At 54.2% G+C, this 19,104-nt stretch overlaps 1 protein-coding gene across 1 annotated transcript in view; it reads right to left on the reverse strand.

Annotated features, from left to right (window-relative positions):
- Positions 1–2,303: 2,303 nt before the first annotated feature.
- JPH2 (junctophilin 2) overlaps positions 2,304–19,104 on the reverse strand; it is a 71,415-nt gene continuing 54,614 nt past the window's right edge. Inside the window, exons 3-6 of the mRNA XM_012780958.2 lie at positions 8,756–8,874; positions 6,147–6,892; positions 5,286–5,380; positions 2,304–4,053 (exon numbers count right to left, since the gene is read on the reverse strand). Of these exons, the coding sequence (XP_012636412.2) occupies positions 5,300–5,380; positions 6,147–6,892; positions 8,756–8,874 (946 nt within the window). The 3' untranslated portion in view covers positions 2,304–4,053; positions 5,286–5,299. The remainder of the gene's footprint in view (positions 4,054–5,285; positions 5,381–6,146; positions 6,893–8,755; positions 8,875–19,104) is intronic.

Raw genomic sequence — 19,104 nt, forward strand, 5'->3', positions numbered from 1 at the left:
ACATTCTGTCACATATCACATCCATTGCATGTTCCCCCGTGTGTAGTCTCCGATGGACGGCATGGGACGACTTGCTGGTGGAGGGTTTCCCACACGCCAACGCCCCCTGGTGGTGTTGTATAAACATTACGTTTATGTCATCTCTCTCCTTTATGAGTTCTCCGATGTAAAATGACACATGACTTCCTACCAAAGAATTTTCCACATTCACTACACACACAATTTCTTGCCTGTGTGAGTTCTATGACATGCAACAGGATGTACACTCTGCCTAACGGATTTGCCACATTCGTTACATTAAGGCTTTCCCCCTGAAGGAATTCTCTGATGTACAAGAAGATTTAACTGCTGCCTAAATATTTATTTGCATTCATTACATTCATGGGTTTTTCCCTGTGTATATTCTCTGATGGTCATCGGAGCCTGACTTGTCCATGAGACCTTTACTACACTTAATATATCCCTGCGGTTTCTCTCCTTCAGAAATATTCTTCTATGTAATAAGGCTTTTCCAGATACCGCAGATGCAAAAAAGTTTAATTTTAGATGATCTTCATTTGACCAAAATCTTCGTCATTTTGATTCCTGTGAAGAGTCTTTAATTGTAGAAAGTGTCCTCTCTTCCTTGGTATCATGAAGAGTTTTGCCACATTCAGTGCTGTCCCTGGGACATCTTTCTGTACAGTTTTCCTTTCCAAAAATTACTCCCACAAGTGGTTTCAAACTTTGTCCCTATGAGTCATTGTCATGGTAAATTTTACTTGCAGGAACAAGAGTTGAACTGAGAGCAAATATTTCTCAAGTCCATTACCTCTCTCTCTAAGCAGTGCTCTGTTTGGCAGGAGTATAATTCCCTGCAATGCTCGTAAGTTCACGCATGGTACAAAACACCTGAAATGAATCCAGGCCACGGCAGGGGCCAGGTCAGGCTTCCTAGAGCTGCCTGGGGTCAACCTGGAAGCAGAGGCCTCATCCGGCTGTGTCCTGGGCCTTTGCCACCAGGGGGCGCTGTCTCGAACCAATCCCACCTGTCTCGGACAGGGCTCAGGAAGCAGCCCTCATCTCACACCACCCAAGGCGAGTCTAACTCACCTCCCCCACGCTTCCATTCCCCATCCCACTCCCGTACCCCCCGCCCACACACACCTCTGGTCTGCAAGACCAGCTGACCGGGCTGGCTGCCCGCCCCCTTCCCCTCTGTGGGTTTTATCAATGTCCCTGCAGACTAAAACAATCCCCTCCTCCTTCCCACTCCCGCCACCCCTCCTGCGGTTCCTCCAAGCCCATCCTTCTTCCTGAGGACCCTGGGATCATTCCAGAGTTTTAAAAATCTTTACCACTCCTAATCTACCTCATTTGAGTCTCACAACTGCATTGCCTATGGCCATGGGGCAGGGATCATAGTCTTTTTGGCAGAAGAGGAAACTGAGGCACAGGAAGGGGGAACGAGTGAGTGAGGGGACGCGCAGCAAGGCAGTGGTGGAGCTGGGGAGACAACCAGGGCTCCTGGTGAGCGAGTCAATGCGGGGCGTGCCTGACCTCCAGCCTGCTGCTGGGAGGGGGGCCCTTCCCTCCAACCCTCTAGCCGGGGCCACTGGCTTCAAAAGAACCTTCATGAACAGGGCTCATGTGCAAACAGGTCAAGAACTGCTCTCCTACCACTGATTTGCTGTGTGTGACCGTGGGCAAGTCCTTTCTCTGAGCCACTGTGGAGTGAGGAGTTGGTATCTGGGCCCATTCTGACATGCTCTGTGACGGTGTAACTGGGCCTGAATCATCTCCACCCCTTTGGGGCTCCGTCAAAATGCAACGGGGCTTGCAACAGAGCTAACTGTACTGCACACGATAACAGTTACGATACACATCTCCATTTTTCAACTGCAGCTGACTTTCCATGAGCTTCACATTTAATGTAATGCTCACCACAACCCCCGGAGCTAGGCACTCCCACTATCCCCATTTTACAGAAGAGAAAACTGAGATTCAGAGAAGTGAAGAAAGCACCTGAGCCAGGATTGGAGCCCAGGGGTCTCCACCTCAAAGGGCAGGCTCTTGCTTCTACTGCAAGCTGCACAGAGAAGTTTCTGGAAGTCTGCTTTAGAAACTCAAACTCCACTGTGAATGGTCTGTGGTCTTTGAACCCACCCTCCAGAACTGAAGCCCCTCAGTTGCCCAAGAGGTCAAGGGAACTGGGAGGGAGAGGGAGGATATGGATGGGCAGGATGGCGTCCCCAGCCTCCCACCACCTCCTTCAGCCAGCCCCTCGTCCTGGGCCCACCAGCAGACACCGCAGCCCAGCCACGGCCCGTGAGCAGATGCAGGTTTATTATTGCACAGACTGGAGCATCCTGAACCCTCACCCCAAACGCCAGCCCCAAACCCAGGCCTGGGAGCCCCAGCAGCCGAAGGCTTGTCCCAGCACTGGGCCAGGCCAAAACACCAGGACAGTAATCTCCGAGCCGAGGCCTGAGGCTTGTCAGCACCCAACAGTGCTCCCCCCACCGCACCCCCATTCCCTAGGAGTCCCGAGAAGCCCAAACACAGATGCAGAGCCCCGGGCCTCGGGGCTGGGGCGGGAGGACCGGCAGCTCTTCTCCGCAGAGATGCAGTCCTAGAGTCCAGCCAAGCCGTGAGGCCCCAGCCGTGCTTGAAGCAGCAGGCGTGAAGCTGGAGGAGAAGGTTCCCCAGTGTTGCCTGGGGCGAGGGAAACCCGGCTCCATCACAAGCAAACTTCCAGGTCCCGGACCTGCCTGGGGAGGCTGGGCCACAGCGACAAGGCCCCAGGGTCCAGAGGCAGGCCAGCAACAGTTCCCTCCAGCTCCGCTTGGTGCCGTCACCTCTCCCAGGCTTGGAGGGGCCTGGGAGCCCTGTCCCTCCCTCCTCCTGGAAGCAGGGAAACATGGCCCTCCTCGGCCCCCACCCCAATCCTGGCAAGCAAGAGGGCCAGGAGCCAACGTGGTACAAAACATCTTTAAGTGAGGTACATGCAAGTATTGTCTTCTGCCAAGCAAGCCGAAGGGGAGCCCCCCACTGGCTCCCCTCTTCCTGGGAAATGCTTCTTGACAGGCAGCCTGTCTCCAGCACCGCCTGAGGGTCTGCCCCAGGGAAGCCGCCCTGGGCTCCATGCCATGCTCCCCTGAGCCTGCAGTGGGCCCTGGTGGGGCAAGGGGACAAACCAATTCACAGGGCAGTTATATCCCGCCAGCCCCAGGGCGCCTGCGTGTGACCCGTTAGCATCCCACGCTGGAAGCCCCAAACGCAACCCCAGCCTCAGGCTCAGGCACACTGAAAAACAGGGGCCGGCATAACTGCCCCTGAACCCCTCTTCCCAGCCCCTCCCCCCCGGCCACCGGGCCAGTGGCTTCCCAGCCAGAGACTCCATCATCTTCCCTCTTCTATTGGTCCAGAGGGGAAAGTGACTGGACTGGCGGGAGGAGGGCAGCACTGTGTTCTGGGATATTCAGACTGAGCTTGTCCATTTCCTCTGTCGTCCAGAACTTCTGTAAGCAAGGGAGGGCGCTGGGTCCAGAATGCACGAGAAAGGGCCTCGGCACCGGTCTGAGGGGGTTTTCTGTGCCTACCACAAGGGATTTCGGCACCCCTCGACCCGCCAGCTATGCCGGGAGGCCTCAGCCCACAGCCAGAGGGCTAACGTGAAGTGGGGGTGGGGTAGGAGGGAGGGGGACCGGATTTAATATTAATATCCTGGTTAGGTGACTTCTCCCAAAACACACAAAAGCCCAGGGAGAGGGTGACCTAGGGGCAAGGTGGGGGAGTGGATGAGGATGAGGGACAGGGGCAAAATAGGAAGTTCAAGGGACCTCGGCTCTTCCCTTGTCCTGGGCGGAAAGCTCCCGGAGGTTCCAGCTCATTCTTTCCCTCTGGGCTCCACCAGCCACCCAGCGCAGGCACCACGGGAGGCTCCTTAAGCGCCTGTGGTGTGAATGTGAGCTGGACCCCCCGGCTTCAGGTCCGGAGTCCAGTCCTCCTTGGCCACCCTGCCTGACATTGCAGGAAGACAGGTCCTCGTGTCCTCAGCAGGAACGCCTGGCTCTGCAAAGACAGGAACAGGGTCAGGTGAGGGAGAGAGGAAGGTGCCCTGAGACTGAGTCACCTCACTCAGGCTCGATCTTCTCTGGGGCAAGATCCCACCTCTGCATCCCCCAGGACAGCCTTGGCCCTTGGCCCGGACGCTCAGCGGAATTGGAAACGAATCCTCAAGGGCTCCCCTGGCCCTGGATGCTTGGCTCTGTTTATGCACATATGCTGTTCCCTGTACTGGTCACACTCCCTTCCTTCCTCCTCCCCACTGTCATCGGGTTCATTCACCCTCCAGGTCACTGAAGTGACCAGTGCCTGCAGGACGCATTCCCAGGTCCCCTCGGAAACACGGAACCCATGCAGCCCAGCGTTCACCCCCGGGCAGCACCTACCAGGCTAATATTGTCATTGGCTATTTACATGCTGACAATATAGACTCTCTTGGGACACAATAAGTTCCAGCCCACCTAAGCCAGGATCAAAAAAGGGGGTCCTTGGTGGGGGGCTGGGCAAGGGGCAGAAAGTCTGTTAGCTTCGCCAAGCACGGGATTTAGGCTGTAAAGGCTGGTCCGAGCAGGAGAAAGATCTTTTCCCATAGATACACCATCCTGACACCAGTGAGGGTCACTCTCCTTCAGCTCAGCCCAGCCACCCGTTCTCATAGGACCTTACCCAGCACCCCAGCGCCACCACCGTGGGGAGAAAACTGAGATGGAGCCCATTGACAGAGGAAGGGGTGGGGCTTGGAGGCAGAGGGTTAAGGACTGAGGAGGGGAGGAGAGCAAGGGAGGGCAGAGAGTCCCACCAACCCAGGGGAACTCAGTCCAGATGTGGGGGCCTGCAAACATCTGCTTACTGTCTGAACTGCGAGACTTTCACGTAATGAGCTGTGAATGACGAGCTTACTCTTCTGTTCACCCCACTCTAAGAGCAGGAGGGCGTCCCTGATTGTCCTAGCTCCCAGCAGGGCAGCTGCTGGGCGAATGTTGGTCACATGAATGAATGAGCGAGTGAGTGAAGGCCCAGTGCTTACCGGACAGTCAGCGGGGACCCTGCAAATGCTGAGCTAGTGAAGAGGGTGTGGTGGGGAGGAGCATGATCTGTCAAACCCACACCCTGGGTCCCTGCTTCTGCTGGGCGATGGGCCTCGATCAGTCACAGCACCGTCCTCTAGTACCGAGCAGACTCCCTGTCCCCGCACCCTGGAGCCCAGAATCCCCGCCCCTCCCTCCAGCCGGCTGCACCTGGCGGACGCGGGTCAGGTCAGGAGGTGCACGAAGAGGATGGCCAGGCCGATGTTAAGCAGGATCACCATGCAGATGAGGACGGTGTTGGGGACCTGGGAGCAGGGGAGAGAGGCTGCCTGAGTCCCTGTGGCCTCTGAGACATTCCCACCCAGGTCACAGCAAGGCCGGTCGGAGGAGCAGCTCCTGCTTCTGGAAGTCCCCTCCTAAGAGCAGCCCCCCCCCCCGCCCCACTTTGCTCACTGCTGTGTCCGTAATCTGGACGGCAGACCATCACAGCTGGAAGGATTCTCGGAAATCATTAATCAAAGGGGTCCAGAGAGGGACAGGAACACGTCCCAAACCACACAGCGTGCAGAATCGGCCCTGGAGCCCAGACACCCTGCCTTGCCTACTGTTAACTCCCCTTGGGACACATTCTTCAGCCCCTCAGAGCCTAGCTTCCGTCTTGCTGCTGCCTTCCCTGGCTCCCAGCCTCCCATAGCCCTTCCTCCGCCCCCAGGAAGCCCTCCCTGCTACTCTGGCACAGCAACTGGAACCCAGCCCCAATCCCCGACCCGGCAGGGGCTGCTCAGGCTCCCAGCTGCCCCCGCTCCAGAGATCTGTCTCTGCTGATGGGACACCAGGTGCAAGGGTGTAGGAAGGCAGGAAGGCTGCCATTGGAACTATGGTCCCAAGTCCTCTGTGGATAGGGTAAGGCTACGCTCGGCTAATCCACAGCCCCGCGGGACTCGCCCCGCCCTGTCCTGCTTTCATCTCCCGGACCCCAGCAACCCGGAAGTCGCCTGCACCTGAATCCTGCCTCGAGCCCCACTACCTCCAGGGACCTGACCTGGGATGCTCCTTGGCCAACAGCCTCACCTCTTCCACCTCCACCTCTGCCTCCGCCGCCAGCGCTGCCTCCTTCCGTGCCTTCTTCTTGGCCCCGGCCTTGGTCAGCCCGCGGGCCTCAGTCTTGCGGGCCTTGGCCTTGGGCTCAGCTTTGGGCACGATGGGCCTGGGCTCCAGCTTGGCGGGACTCTCGGGCGCGGGGCCTCGGAGCGCGGGGGCGTGCATCGGGGCGGCGGCCGGGGACGAGGGCGCGGTGGACGGGGACGAGGGCGCGGACTCGGGCCCGGAGAGCTCGGGCTCGGGCTCGTCCTCGAAGGGCGGCGGCGCGGGCGGCCCGGTGCGCACGGCGTAGCTGTGGTAGCCCCGGTAAAGCGCCACCTCGGGCTCCTGCGACGGCGTGGGCGGCGGCGACGCGGGCGGCGCCTGCAGGGCCTCGATGGCCATGTGCTCGGTGGCCGGGCGCGCCGGGCTGCGGCGACCCGCGCCCTCGGACGGCGTGACCGGCCGGCTGCCCTCGCCGCCCGGCTCGCCGTTCCAGGCGCCCGGGCCCAGCAGGCCGTCCTTGGACGCGCCGGGCCGGGGCCGCTTGGGCTGCGGGGGCGTCCCGGCCGGCGACGGGGGCCCGCCCTCGGGCCCGGGCGTCTCGCGCTCGTGCAGCTGCGGGCTCTCGCGGGGCCGCTCCGGCAGGCCCGCGCCGCCGCGCTCCGGGGGCTCCAGCAGGCTCTCCGAGTTCTCCAGGATCTCCTGCAGCAGCCGGCGCTTCTGGTACTCCGGACCTGCCAGGGCGAGGCAGGGAGGCTGGATGAGCCCCGGCCCCTGCTGGGTGAGCCCGGCCAGCCACCTGACCCCTCTGAGCCTTATTCATTCACTCAGCACTCAACGTGGCACGGACCAAGTGCCAGGCGCTGTTCTAAGCAATTTCCAAATATTAACTCCTTTAATGATTTTAGTGACCCTCTGACGTTGATGTTATTGTGAACCTCCATTTTACAGATGAAGAAAGGGAGGCTCAGAGAGGTTAAAGCACTTGCCCAAGGGCACACAGCTGGCAAAGGGCAGAGCCAGGGCTAGCACCCAGGCGGTCTGGCTCTGGTGATCCTGCCAACTGTGACACTGGTCTCTTTCCATTCCCTTGTCTGAGAAGTGGGTCTCATCATGCCCATTTCATAAATACTAACTGAAGGATTGACTGAGAAAATGCATGTTAAAATGCTGAGCTCCCTGCCTGGCACAAGCACAGTCACAGCTGTTGCTGCCAACACACAGGGAGAGGCAGCCAGCTAGTGTCACTCTCCCCGTACCAGCAGGGGGAGAGCTGTGACCAGAGGTGACTGATCCTCCCAGGCACAGATCTGTGCTCCTGCGTTTCCCATCTAGTTTCCTCTGGTCTTTCTGCAGCCAGAATAATGTTTAAAGACAAAGCAAATCTCATCATGTGGCTCATTCACTGCAGAGAATGCCAATCTACCCTGGGGGCTCCCCTGCCCCAGCCACGCGCCAAGTCCGTGTCAGAGCCAGGAGGGCCCCCTCACTCTCACCCCCACTGCCTGTTTTATGATCTAGCCTCCCGCCATGCCACTCTGTCCCGAGTTTCTGTGCCTTTGTACCCGCAGTCCCCTCCTTTCGATTCACCTGTCCCACCCAGCACCACCTGGTGCCATAGTTTTCAAAGTGTGGTCCCAGCCTGGCAGCAACCCCATCACCTGATCCTCAGAAATGCACATTCACCCCTGACCTACTGAATCAGAAACTCTGGGGGAGGGCTCGGAAATCTGTGTCCAGTTTGAGACCCACTGACTTGATAAACTCTTGTTCAGCCTTCAAGATTCAGCTGAAATGGCCTCTCCCCAGGGCAGCCTTCCCTAACACCTCCCCTTGCCTAAAAGGGTTAATTGCTTCCTGGGAGCGCCCACGTCCCTGTCCTAACCTCACAGCACTCCTCCTGCTTGTGAAACTTAACCACAACAGCGAGACAACAGCCACAGTCATTGACAGCTGACTGTGGACTGGGCATGCACCTTACATGCATTTAATCCATTCACAAAGAAGTAGGCATTATTCTTACTCCCATTTTACAGATCAGGAAACTGAGGTTTCCTGAGGTTAAAGACCTTAAAGGTCTCGCAGCCGGTAAGCAGTGGAGTTAGCTTTTAAATGAACACGGTCCATTTGCATCCCCCCAACTATGTTGTCTTCATGACTTTCTGTTCCTCTAGATTTGGGACCCCACTTATGTGCTCCCAGAGCCCACACAGTGCCTGACTCATGGACAGTGCTCAATTAATGCTTGACTGAAATTGCTGAGCAAGTACAAGAAGCCATTTGATCCGTCATCCACTAGTGACGTCTCCTCACTAAGTGTCACTAGATCCAGCTCTCCGCCCTGCTCGGAGCAGGGAGAAGAGGCAACTCTGCCGCCCGCACCGCGAGCTCTGCATGAAGGCAGCTGCGTCTCTCCACACCCCCTTGCATCATCCTGTCCCACGTTTAGGGGATACCCCACCATGCCCCACAGTTTCCAAAACTCACAGGCATCCATGATCCCACTTGGGCATCTCAGCTTCCAGCAGGCAAAGAAAATTCCCACCCCAGGGACCGCCCCCACCCTGTCCTGCCCATCCCTCCCTGGCTGGCCCTACCTGGCTGGTAGAAGTCCGGAGCCAGCTCCCTGGCTAAACTGCGGGCAATGTTGGACTCCTGGTTGGCGGCCAGGGCGGCCTGTTCCGAAGCTTCAGCTTTGGCCTTGGCGTGGCTTGTCCTAAGGAGACAACATGGTGGGAGGCTCAGGATTCCTCCAAAGGACCAGCCTTCTACCACTTCTCCCCAACCCACAAAGAGACACCCTGGGCAGAGGAATCAGTCACTCAGGCTCTCAACAAACATTTATTGGTGCTGTACATTCCCCAGACCATTTTCTCTTCTTACTGGGCACACAGATAGACTACATTTCCCAGCCTCCCTTGCGGTTAGGGGTAGTCAGGTGCCTGAGTTCTGCAGTGCATTGTGGGAAGACGTAATATATGCTATTTCCAGGCCTGGGCCCATAAAAACCTCTACTTTTCCCCCCCATTGCTGACTGAATGCAGAGGGGGCTGATGCCTCAGAATAGGGTGGCATTTCTGCTAGAATATGTCTTTAAAAAAAAAAAAAAAAAAGAATAGGGTGGCACTTAGCTTCTTTTGTGTCACAGATCTCTTTGGTAGTCTGGTGAAGCCGATGGACCCCTTTTCTCAGAATAATGTTTTGCATTAAACATTATTAAACAAATGCATAAAATACATGGAATAACAAATGGATGCAGTTACACACTGCTACCAAAGTATTTTAAAAGGACAAATTTGTAATAATAATCTGTCATTCATTAACACATGAAACAAAACACTATCAAATCTAATAACTACTGTAATTTAAAAGTATAGATTAGCATAAAGGATATTTTAAGGATATCTGCAACAACAGTAATGTGACATGAAAATATATGTGATTTCTATATATCTATTGGCGACAAAGTCACAGATACTACTACTACTACTATGGTTTATTGCCTACTTCCTTAATTGAAGAAAACATAAATTTCAGTTAGAGGTTAGTAAAAATAGAGATGTAGCTTTTCCCATCTGTAGTAGACACTTTTGGTGCCCCACCCAGATCCCTTTACTGAGCAAATGTGCCCACCCCCTACCTGCGGTGTTGGCTGCTAATGGCTCATTGCTACCCCAGAGAATTACAAGCAGCTTGTTCCAGAAATTAAAATACTGCCCCACCCAGGCAACCCACACTAATGTTCTTTCCCAAGAGGAAAGAACTGCAACCGCCGTAGGTATGATTCATTCTCCTGAGCCCCTGGTGGGTCAGACCACATGCTCACTCAGCTCCTCCCTATCCCACCCTGCTTCTCTCACTCCCCTCTCTCCGGAGAGTCTCCTCAATAAATCACTTGCACAAGAATCCCCATCTCAGGCTCTGCTTCTAGGGAATCTAACCTAAAACACCATCCAAGTTCCTGGGCCCCCAAATTCTATCCACAGAAGCTCCTGGTGGACTCCAAGTTAAGCAATGCAGTGGAAGGAGCGTGAGCCCATAAATGATTGCACAGAGCAAAGCCCCCTTCTACAGTCCTCCGATTGAATGTGAATACAAGCAAATCTGAAGCCTTTTCTGTAGTAAGTACCTGAGATTTGGGACATGTCTGTTTCAGCTGTCAGTCTAGCTAACAGTCTATATTACCTACAATAATAATAACAGTCCTGTTCCAAGTAGGTCAGGCATGGTTCTAAAGGAGTTAGGAAGATTATCTCATATAATCATCCTAATGCCTTAGGAAGCTGATGCTGTTATTATTATCCCTATTTTACGGAAAAGGAAACTGAGGCGCAAACAGGTGAAGTAACTTGCCCAAGGCCACAGAGTCATATAGCACAAAAGCTGGGATTCTGACCCAGACAACAGGTCTTTAGAACTTGTGCACTCGAGTGCTATTCTAGAGCATTCGCTGGGAGCTTGGCCAGGGGCCGAGGACAGAGACACCTGGGGACCAGTCAGGCCAACTCCTGCCCTCACTGTTGGGTAACGGAGCTGGATAGTAAACAAACCCGAAAATGCAATTAAATAAAAAGTACTTAATTACAGTTGTGAAATGTGCGGTGAAGGAAGAGGAGAGAACACAGTGGAAATGCGGAATAGAAAGACTTAATACAGACTGGCGGTGCAGGTGGCTGGTCAGGGAAGGTTTCCTTCAGGATGTGATATTTAAGTTGAGACTTGAAGAAATATATACATTGGGCCCATAAAGGTGGGTGGGGACAGCGAGCCAGGGAGACAGAAAAGCATGTGCAAGAGATGGGGCAAGAGCTTGGTGCCCTTGGGGAACGGCAAGGTCAGGTCAGAATGTCCACTCTCTGCAGATGAGTTCGTTTCTCAGGGAGGTGACGTGCACGTCTCTTTATCCTAGTCCCCAGCACGGAAGTGGGCCCACAGTTAGAGAGAGAGCTTTCCTTAAGTTCCTACTACATTCCATGCCTTTTATCTATTCCTTACAATCCCCCAAACTGCTCATGAGGTAGTTTTTACCTGGTTCTACTTCACAGGTGGGGAAACCGAGGCTCAGGGAGGTATCTTGCTACAGGATGCAAAATAATTAACATCGACAAAGCATTGACCACGTGCTGAGCGCATGACGGAACCGAACTCATTTAAGATGTTACTGCGATCGCCCCTCTTTGCGGAGGAGAAACCTGAAGCACAGGAAGGTTTCAAAGAATCCACTTAAACTCACACAGCTAGTGAGTAACAGAGTCGGGATTCAAACCAAGGCGTCCTGGGATCTGGAGTCTGTCCCCTGACCGCAGGCTCGACTTCCACTCGATAATGAGTAGTGGCGTGAGCTTTCAAGCCCAGACCTGTCCTGTCCACCATGCCATGCCACCAGGGAGAGAACACACGCACGCACACACGCACACGCACACATGCACACAAACACACACACGCACACAGGCACGCAGGTGTGCACCTGTGCCCGGGCAAGGAGGCAGCCCAGAGAAGAGTCAAGAGCGCGGCTTTGAATCCCTGGCCCTGGATCCCAATTTTGGCTCTGCCGAGGCTGGGGACAGGGTGAGACGACTGAGGTGCTCACCTCGGGCGCAAAATGTACAGGGATGCCAAAAAAACTCAGTGATCCAGATGAATCGTGAATCGTACTTTAATGCAAACCCTTTAAAAGTCAAAATTAATGCATAAAAAAATCCTTGATGAACAAACTATGAAGAAGATTTTAAAGAAAGACTGGATTAGACCCTGCACTTGAATCCCTCCCTCCCTCACCTCACCCTGGCCCCAACCCCACTGGGACGCTAGGACCTTGGGTGCACGGCTTTGCCTCGCTGTGCCTCAGTTGCTTCACCTGTAAAGTGGAGATAATAATTCTCCCTTCCTGAAGTCGCCGTGAGGACGAAATGCGTGGGGCAGCATGTGGAAGTGTCTAGCCCAGAGGATGATGATGGTGATGACGATGATGGTGATGGTGATGGTGAAGGAGGAGCAGGAGGAGGAGGAGAAGAATGACATTTGCACATTGAAACCCAGTGTGGGACATGCATATCCCAGGCTCGTTTTTTTTTTGTTTTGTTTTTGTTTTTTGCCTGCGCATAGGTGTGTGTGAGATGAAGCCCTAAACCTCTCAGAGCCACTTCCCTGCGAACCTGGAACCCCAGGTGGGGGAGGAGGGAAGGGGCTGGCAAACCTTCCAACTGACAGAATGTCCTTTTTTGGTCATGGGAGCTGAATGATGCTCATTTTCTGCTGCTTTCTGTGGGTGGGGCTCCTCAGGCGGGAATGGCAGCCTCCCCCCAGAGCCCTGGAAGGTTCTGGGGTTCCACTACGGACCCTCCAGGGCAGCCAGAACAGGGGTCGAGTGGGGTGGCCTCCAGCCCAGGTGACGAGGGCTGCGTGTGGGGCGGTGGCGCCTCTGCCGGGCCCTCAGCCTGGACGACTGAGCCCCGATCAGCCCTTCTCCCCGCGCCCGCTCTGGTCTCAGAACTGCCCCCAGCCCCTCGCCTTCGGGCTGGGAACCCCAGTGTTCTTCCCACCTCCCTCCCGTCTCCTTCCACGTCCACACCCAGTCCGTCACCGACTCCTGCCTCTCCACTCCCTTGATAGCTCTTGCATCTGCGTCTCCCCACCCTCTGCCGTTCCCCCTGCAAAGCCCCCATATGTCCTGTCCCTGGCTGCAGGCTCACCCCTGCAGCCGTCCCTGCACACGGAGGGGGGGGGCACAAGGAGCTCGCTTAACCCACACCCCAGGTGGCCTCACCTCTTGCTTAAAATCTTTGTGTGGCTTCCTACTGTGCTCAAAGTAAAGTCCCAGTCACAGGCCAGCCCTTCAAGGCTCTCCGGACCCTCAGGCAGCCCAGCGTGTACCAGGCCACTCACAGGGGAAGGGCAGGCTCAATTGCTGTGGCCCAGAGGCCACCACCTCTAGGCGGTGGTGCTTACAGTGCCCCCCGCCCCCACATCCTCATCACCTGGGAGCTTATTAGAAATGCAGATTCTCAGGCTCCACCCCAGACATACTGACTCAGAATTTGGGGGGAACAAGCCCAGGAATGTGTGTTTGCTGAGCCCTCCAGATGCACCCGCTGTCACCGAAGGCCGAGAAGCATGTGTTCTGCAGACAGAAAAGTCAGCTTCGTCTTGGGTCTTGGGCTGTTCCTGCCTGCTGAACCGCCACCCCCTACCCGACCCGGGAGCCTTGGACGTTTTTCTCTAAGCACCAGGTGTCTCTCCTGCCATCGAGGCCCAGCTAGGGAAACGCAGGACCCATTCCTGCTCCTCTGGCCTCTCCCCATTTCCGTGCTCACGCCTCTGGGTGAGGGTCTTGAGGGGGGCCCTTGACCCTACAGGGGGTGGGGGGGAGAAGGGAAGGGAGCAGTCACTGGGGCCAGGAGAGGGACAGGGAGGCAACACTCTTCTTGATTTCATTTGGATTAACTTTTGTCAGCAGGGTTAAAAATAAGGCTGGTGGCTCTGGGATAGGGGCAGGGCTGTCACCCGACAGAACCACTGCTGAGGCCACCCACCCCCACCCTGGCCTGCGTTCCCCACTCCTGGGCCCCCAACTGCTTGGTGACAGCCAGCCTTGCTTCCCAGTTGTCTCCAGCAGGCCTTGGTGGCTTTGTGGGGCCCTTCATGTGGCTCTTGCTCAGGCTGTTCTGCTCCTGCCACGCCCCTGCCCTTAAAGGACCAGCCCAAGACCTACTTCTACGCACTGGTCGCTCACTGAGCACAACTTTACAGTGCCTACTACGCGCTGGGCACTGTTCGTGGACACAGAAGCAAACCAAACACCCAACCCCCCCTGGAGGTTACATTCTAGTTCAGGGATCGGCAGATTACAGTGGTGGCTAGAGCCAGCCCGCTGCCTGTTTTTGTACCAACCTTGAGCTAAGAATAGTTTTTATATTTTTGAATGGCTGGAAAAAAACTAAAAGAGTAATATTTTATGACACATGAAAATTGTACGAAATTCAAATATCCATGTCCCTTGCTAGGCTTGGTGGCTTGTGCCTACCTATAACCCCAGCTCCTTGGGGGGGGCTGAGGCTGGAGGATCGCTTGAGGCCAAGAGTTCAAGACCAACTGGCAGAACAGAGTGAGACCCTGTTTCTCTAAAAAAATAAAATAAAAAATATCCATGTCCCTATAAATAAAGTTTTATTGGACACAGCCATGCTCAATCATACTGTCTAAAGTTAAGAAGTTGCCAGAGAGACTATAAGACCTGCAAGCTCCAAAGTCTTTACCATCTGGCCCCTTAGAGTTTGCTGATCCCCGTTCCAATGTATTCACTCAACGAATGTCTCTTCCACTACTAGTATTAATGATACGGATCTTGGTGATTTGCTGAGCACTTTGTGCGCAACTCTGTGCTATGGTCTCCTTTATAAATATACATGACCTCAGAGAGGTGGAGTCACTTTCTCAAGGTCACACAGCTAGAAAGCGAATCTGCCCAAGCTCTAAACCCATTACACCAAGCCACCGCCCTGCCAGTACCAACGCTGGGCCAGGTCCTCCCCGTGCTGGGTCCGGGGCTGGGGATGAGCAGCCTAGCAGCCGTCTGGGGGGCTCCCAGCCTACGGCAGCCCCGCCAGGCTGACCAGGCAGGGTTTCTGGGACTCGGTGGATGAACAGGGGCTCAGAGCAAAGGCCACAGACTTCATGGTGGGGTGGTGACAGGGGACAGCTATGGCCAGGTTGCCTGGGCACAGATTCCAGCTCTGCTCCTTGTAGCCTTGAGCCCCAGGCTCCTCGTCTGTAAAATGGGGACAATGACAGCACCTGCCTAGGGATGGTGTGAAGAGTAAGTCAGTTCACAGCCATGCGGCTCACAGGCCCGTGGCCAGAACACGGGAGGTGCCATGTAAGTGCTTGTTGCAGAAAATGCATGAGGTGCGCAGATTTTGGAGGTGACAAAAACAAAAATCCTGAACACACTACATGCCACTGAACTGTTCACTTTAGATGGGGGAAAAAAAAAATCCTTCAGCACAGGAAGCCCATGCTAGTTGGGAAGACGGGGGCGGATAATCAGAGTCCCCAGCTCAGGCCTCGTCAGCCTCCCGGGGGCTGCAGACGTGGTCACAGGGACGGCGCTGCTGAGCGTCCTGCTGAAGTGGAGATGCTTCAGATGCCACTGCCCTGCCCGCGCCCAGAATAGCACCTTGGCCCTGGCTCTGGCTGGCCACGGCCGACCCCCAGAACAATGACGGCCAGGCTAAGCCGGAGGAGCAGCCACAGCCGGGTCCAGCCACCGGCCCACCGGCTCCCCGCGAGAGATCCTCCACCCCAAGGATGTAGGCAACAGCATGGTCAGGAATCCCTGACTGAGGGGGGTCCCTCTTCCTCCAGCTGGGACTCCATTCGTTCTCACCGAGCCAACGTGCGCTGAGCCCCTGCTCCCTGGGGCCCAGTACTGGCTGCTGGAGAGACACACAGTGCTCAGCGAGGCGGGCGGTGCCCTGCAAGGAAGGCCCGCCCCAGAAAGATGAAGGGACAAGCTCAAGTCCAAATCGTGGCACCATCATCTTCTAGGTATCTGACCTTTGCTCTCGGGCCTCAGTTTCTACTACTGTAAAATGGATACAAATACTTATCTTACAAAATGTCTGGGAGCCCAAAATGAGATAGTACAAAAGTGCTTAGCATGACCCGGCGTGGTGGCTCACGCCTGTAATCCCAGCACTCTGGGAGGCCAAGGCGGGTGCATCACTGAAGGTCAGGAGTTCGAAACCAGACTGAGCAAGAGCAAGACCCTATCTCTACTGAAAATAGAAAGAAATTAATTGGCAAACTAAAACTATATAGAAAAAATTAGCCAGGCATGGTGGCACATGCCTGCAGTCCCAGCTACTCCTCGAGAGGCTTAGGCAGGAGGATCGCTTGAGCCCAGGAGTCTGAGGTTGCTGTGAGCTAGGGTGACACCATGGCACTCTAGCCCGGGCAACAGAGTGAGACTGTCTCAAAAAAAAAAAAAAATGCTTAGCATAAACTGAACACTTAAATACCAGCTATCATTGTTATTATTGTTTTTATTATTATTACAACGATGCTTGCTTGCCAGCATTCCCTTTTAAAATTCTCCTGGTTGCCAACACATTGGGATATGCCATCTAAGCACCATTCGGAGGTTCACTCACGTCCCAGCATGCACCAGTACTTCTTTCCTTTCCACTGTCAAATAACAGTCCATTGTGTGGATAAACCATATTTTATCTGTTCAACGGTCGATGGACATTGGGCTATTTCCACTTTTTGGTTATTATGAATAATGCTGCTATGGACATCTGTGTACAAGTTTCCCTTCCTCTTGGGCACGTACCTAGGAACAGAGTCGCTGCATCATATGATAACTCAATGTTTAACCTTTTGAGGACCTGCCAAACTGGCTTCAAAGTGGCTGTGCCATTTTACGTCCCATCAGTAACATTTAAGAGTATCTGTATGTCCACATCCTCCCAAACACTTTTATTATCTATATTTTTTATGAGAGCCATAATAGTGGTCTGTGAAGTGCTAACTCATTGGGGTTTTGATTTGCATTTCCCCAATGGCTAATGACATTGAGCATCTCTTTGTGTGTTTAATCACTACGTGTATATCTTCTTAGGAGAAATGTCTGTTCAGATCCTTGGCCCAATTTTCATTGGGTTTTTTGTCTTTTTATTACTGAGCTGTAAAATGTCTTTATATATTCTAATGCAAGTCACTTATCAGATATATGATTTGCCAATGTTTTTTCCCATTCTGTGGGTTCTCTTTTCGCTTTCTTGATGGTGTGTCCTTTGAAGTACAAAAGTTTTTAATTTATTTATACTTTTCCTTAAATTTTGTAGTTTTGCATAAAGGGATTATCTAAAGAAAATTTTTAATTTTAATGAAGTCCAATTTAGCTATTTTTTTCTTTTGTTGCCTGGACTTTGAATGTCATGTCTAAGAAGGTTTTGCCTGACCCATGGTCACAAAGATTTACTCTTGTATCTTCTTCTAAGAGTTTTATGGTTTTAGTTCCTACATTTAGGTTTATGAACACTGCTTCCAATAAGGAAAAATGGGAAATAGTCTATGGGCTCATACCACCCTATGAGGTAGGTACTGCCACCATTTGACAGATGAGGAAACTGAGGCAGAGAGAGGTTAAGTCACTTGCCCATTAGTGTTATAATGAGAGCAGGGCCAGACATGGACCCTGCTCTCGAAGGATGTAGAGTCTGGCAAGAGACAAAACAGCGTGGAACAAACAGGACCACAGAGCAGGAGAAAGCCCATTGGGTATGCTATGTGTTCATAAATTGTATTTTATCTCGAGATTCTATATTATAAAATATATATTATGAATATTAGACAAAGGTATATATTATAAAAATAAATCGGCAACTGGGCATGGTGGCACATGCCTGTAGTCCCAGTTACTCAGGAGGCTAAGGCAGGAGGATCACTTGAGCCCAGAATTTGAGGCTGCAGTGAGCTATGATTTTACCACTGCACTGCAGCCTGGGTGACAGGGCAAGACCCTGTCTCAAAAATAAATAAAGTAAAATAAAATAAAATGCCTTTCTCATAGACAATTTTGGAAAGTAAGCAGATTTTTTTTAAAAAAAAGAAAAACATGGCTATGAACATTTTGGTATTGTGCAGTGGTTAAGAACACCGCTGTCGACCGTGGGTCACTTACTGAATTTCTCTGTGCCTCGATTTTTCCATCTGTAAAATGGGGATGTGAGCAGCCCCCCACCTCACAGGGTTGTGAGGGTAACAGAGTGAATTAATGGACATAAAGTATGCAGCACAGGGCTTGGCACGCAGCAGCTCTCTGTAGAGCCGCTCTAGTTGAAGCAGGGAGCAGAGTGGTGTTGGGTGCGGGTTCTGAGGCTGGGGCTGTGCCACCCTCAGGCCCTCTGCAGACCCCCTCTGCCTTGGAAGCCCCGCCGAAATCTCCCCACCGTGGTGGTGGCCTCTTCCAGATCATGGTTCACAGCGACCCTTCTCCCCTTCTTGGAGCGGAGCCCCCAGCCTGGTGAGAAGCCTCCCCCGGTGAGCCAGCGGGTGTGCGACACTCTCGTCCTGGGGGGGGGGGCAGCGGAACAAGAGCTGCTGCTGGCTGAGCGCTAACTATCTGCCAGACACTCCACCTGGGCAGCCGGCTGCGTAATGGCCCCAAAGACACCCAATCCTGGGCGCGGGAAGCTGGGGGTGTTACTTTATACGGCAAAGGGGATTTTGCAGATGGGATGAAATGAAGGATCTAGAGACGGGGCCGTTATCCTGGATTACCCAGGTGGCCCTAACTGCCATCACAAGTGTCCTGATCAGAGAAGAGGAGGAGGCGCTGTGACGATGGGGGCAGAGGCTGCAGGGGGGAGGTTCGAAGACGGAGGAGGGGCCGAGGAGGGCCCAGTGGCCACTGCGACTGGAAAGGGTGAGGAACGGGGTCCTCCCTCGGAGCCTCCAAAGCAACCGGCCCTGCTGCACCTTGACTCTAGCCCAGCGGAACCGGTTTCAGACTTCCAGCCTCCAGAGCTAGAAGACAATATGTCTGCGTGGTGTGAATCCACCAAGCGTGTAGGCGTTCGTTATGGCAGCAACAGGAAGCTGAAGCCACCTGTGTGATCACACGTCGTCCTCGTGACAGTCCGCTCTAAGGGCAGGAAGCACAGGCTCGGGACATCGTCTGCCCCGGGCTCTTCGCTAGCCAGTCCAGACCCGGCGCGAGCCCGGACCCAGGTCTGTCCGGCACCACAGCCTTGGCTGAGCCACACGTGCGCCACGCTGCCTGGCCCCAGCCCTCTTTCCGGAAGGGCCCGGCAGCAGGGACAGTGCTGTACGTCCCCAGCACCCTTGCCGCCTGTCTGCGAGGGCCCAGCGCTGGGTCACCTGCAGTGCACCCCACTCACGCCTGGGAACAGAGGCTGGTCCGCTGGGGCCTGGCCGTCGC

This window comes from Microcebus murinus, chromosome 16 (genome assembly GCF_040939455.1).
Source record: "Microcebus murinus isolate Inina chromosome 16, M.murinus_Inina_mat1.0, whole genome shotgun sequence".
Lineage (NCBI taxonomy): Eukaryota > Metazoa > Chordata > Mammalia > Primates > Cheirogaleidae > Microcebus > Microcebus murinus.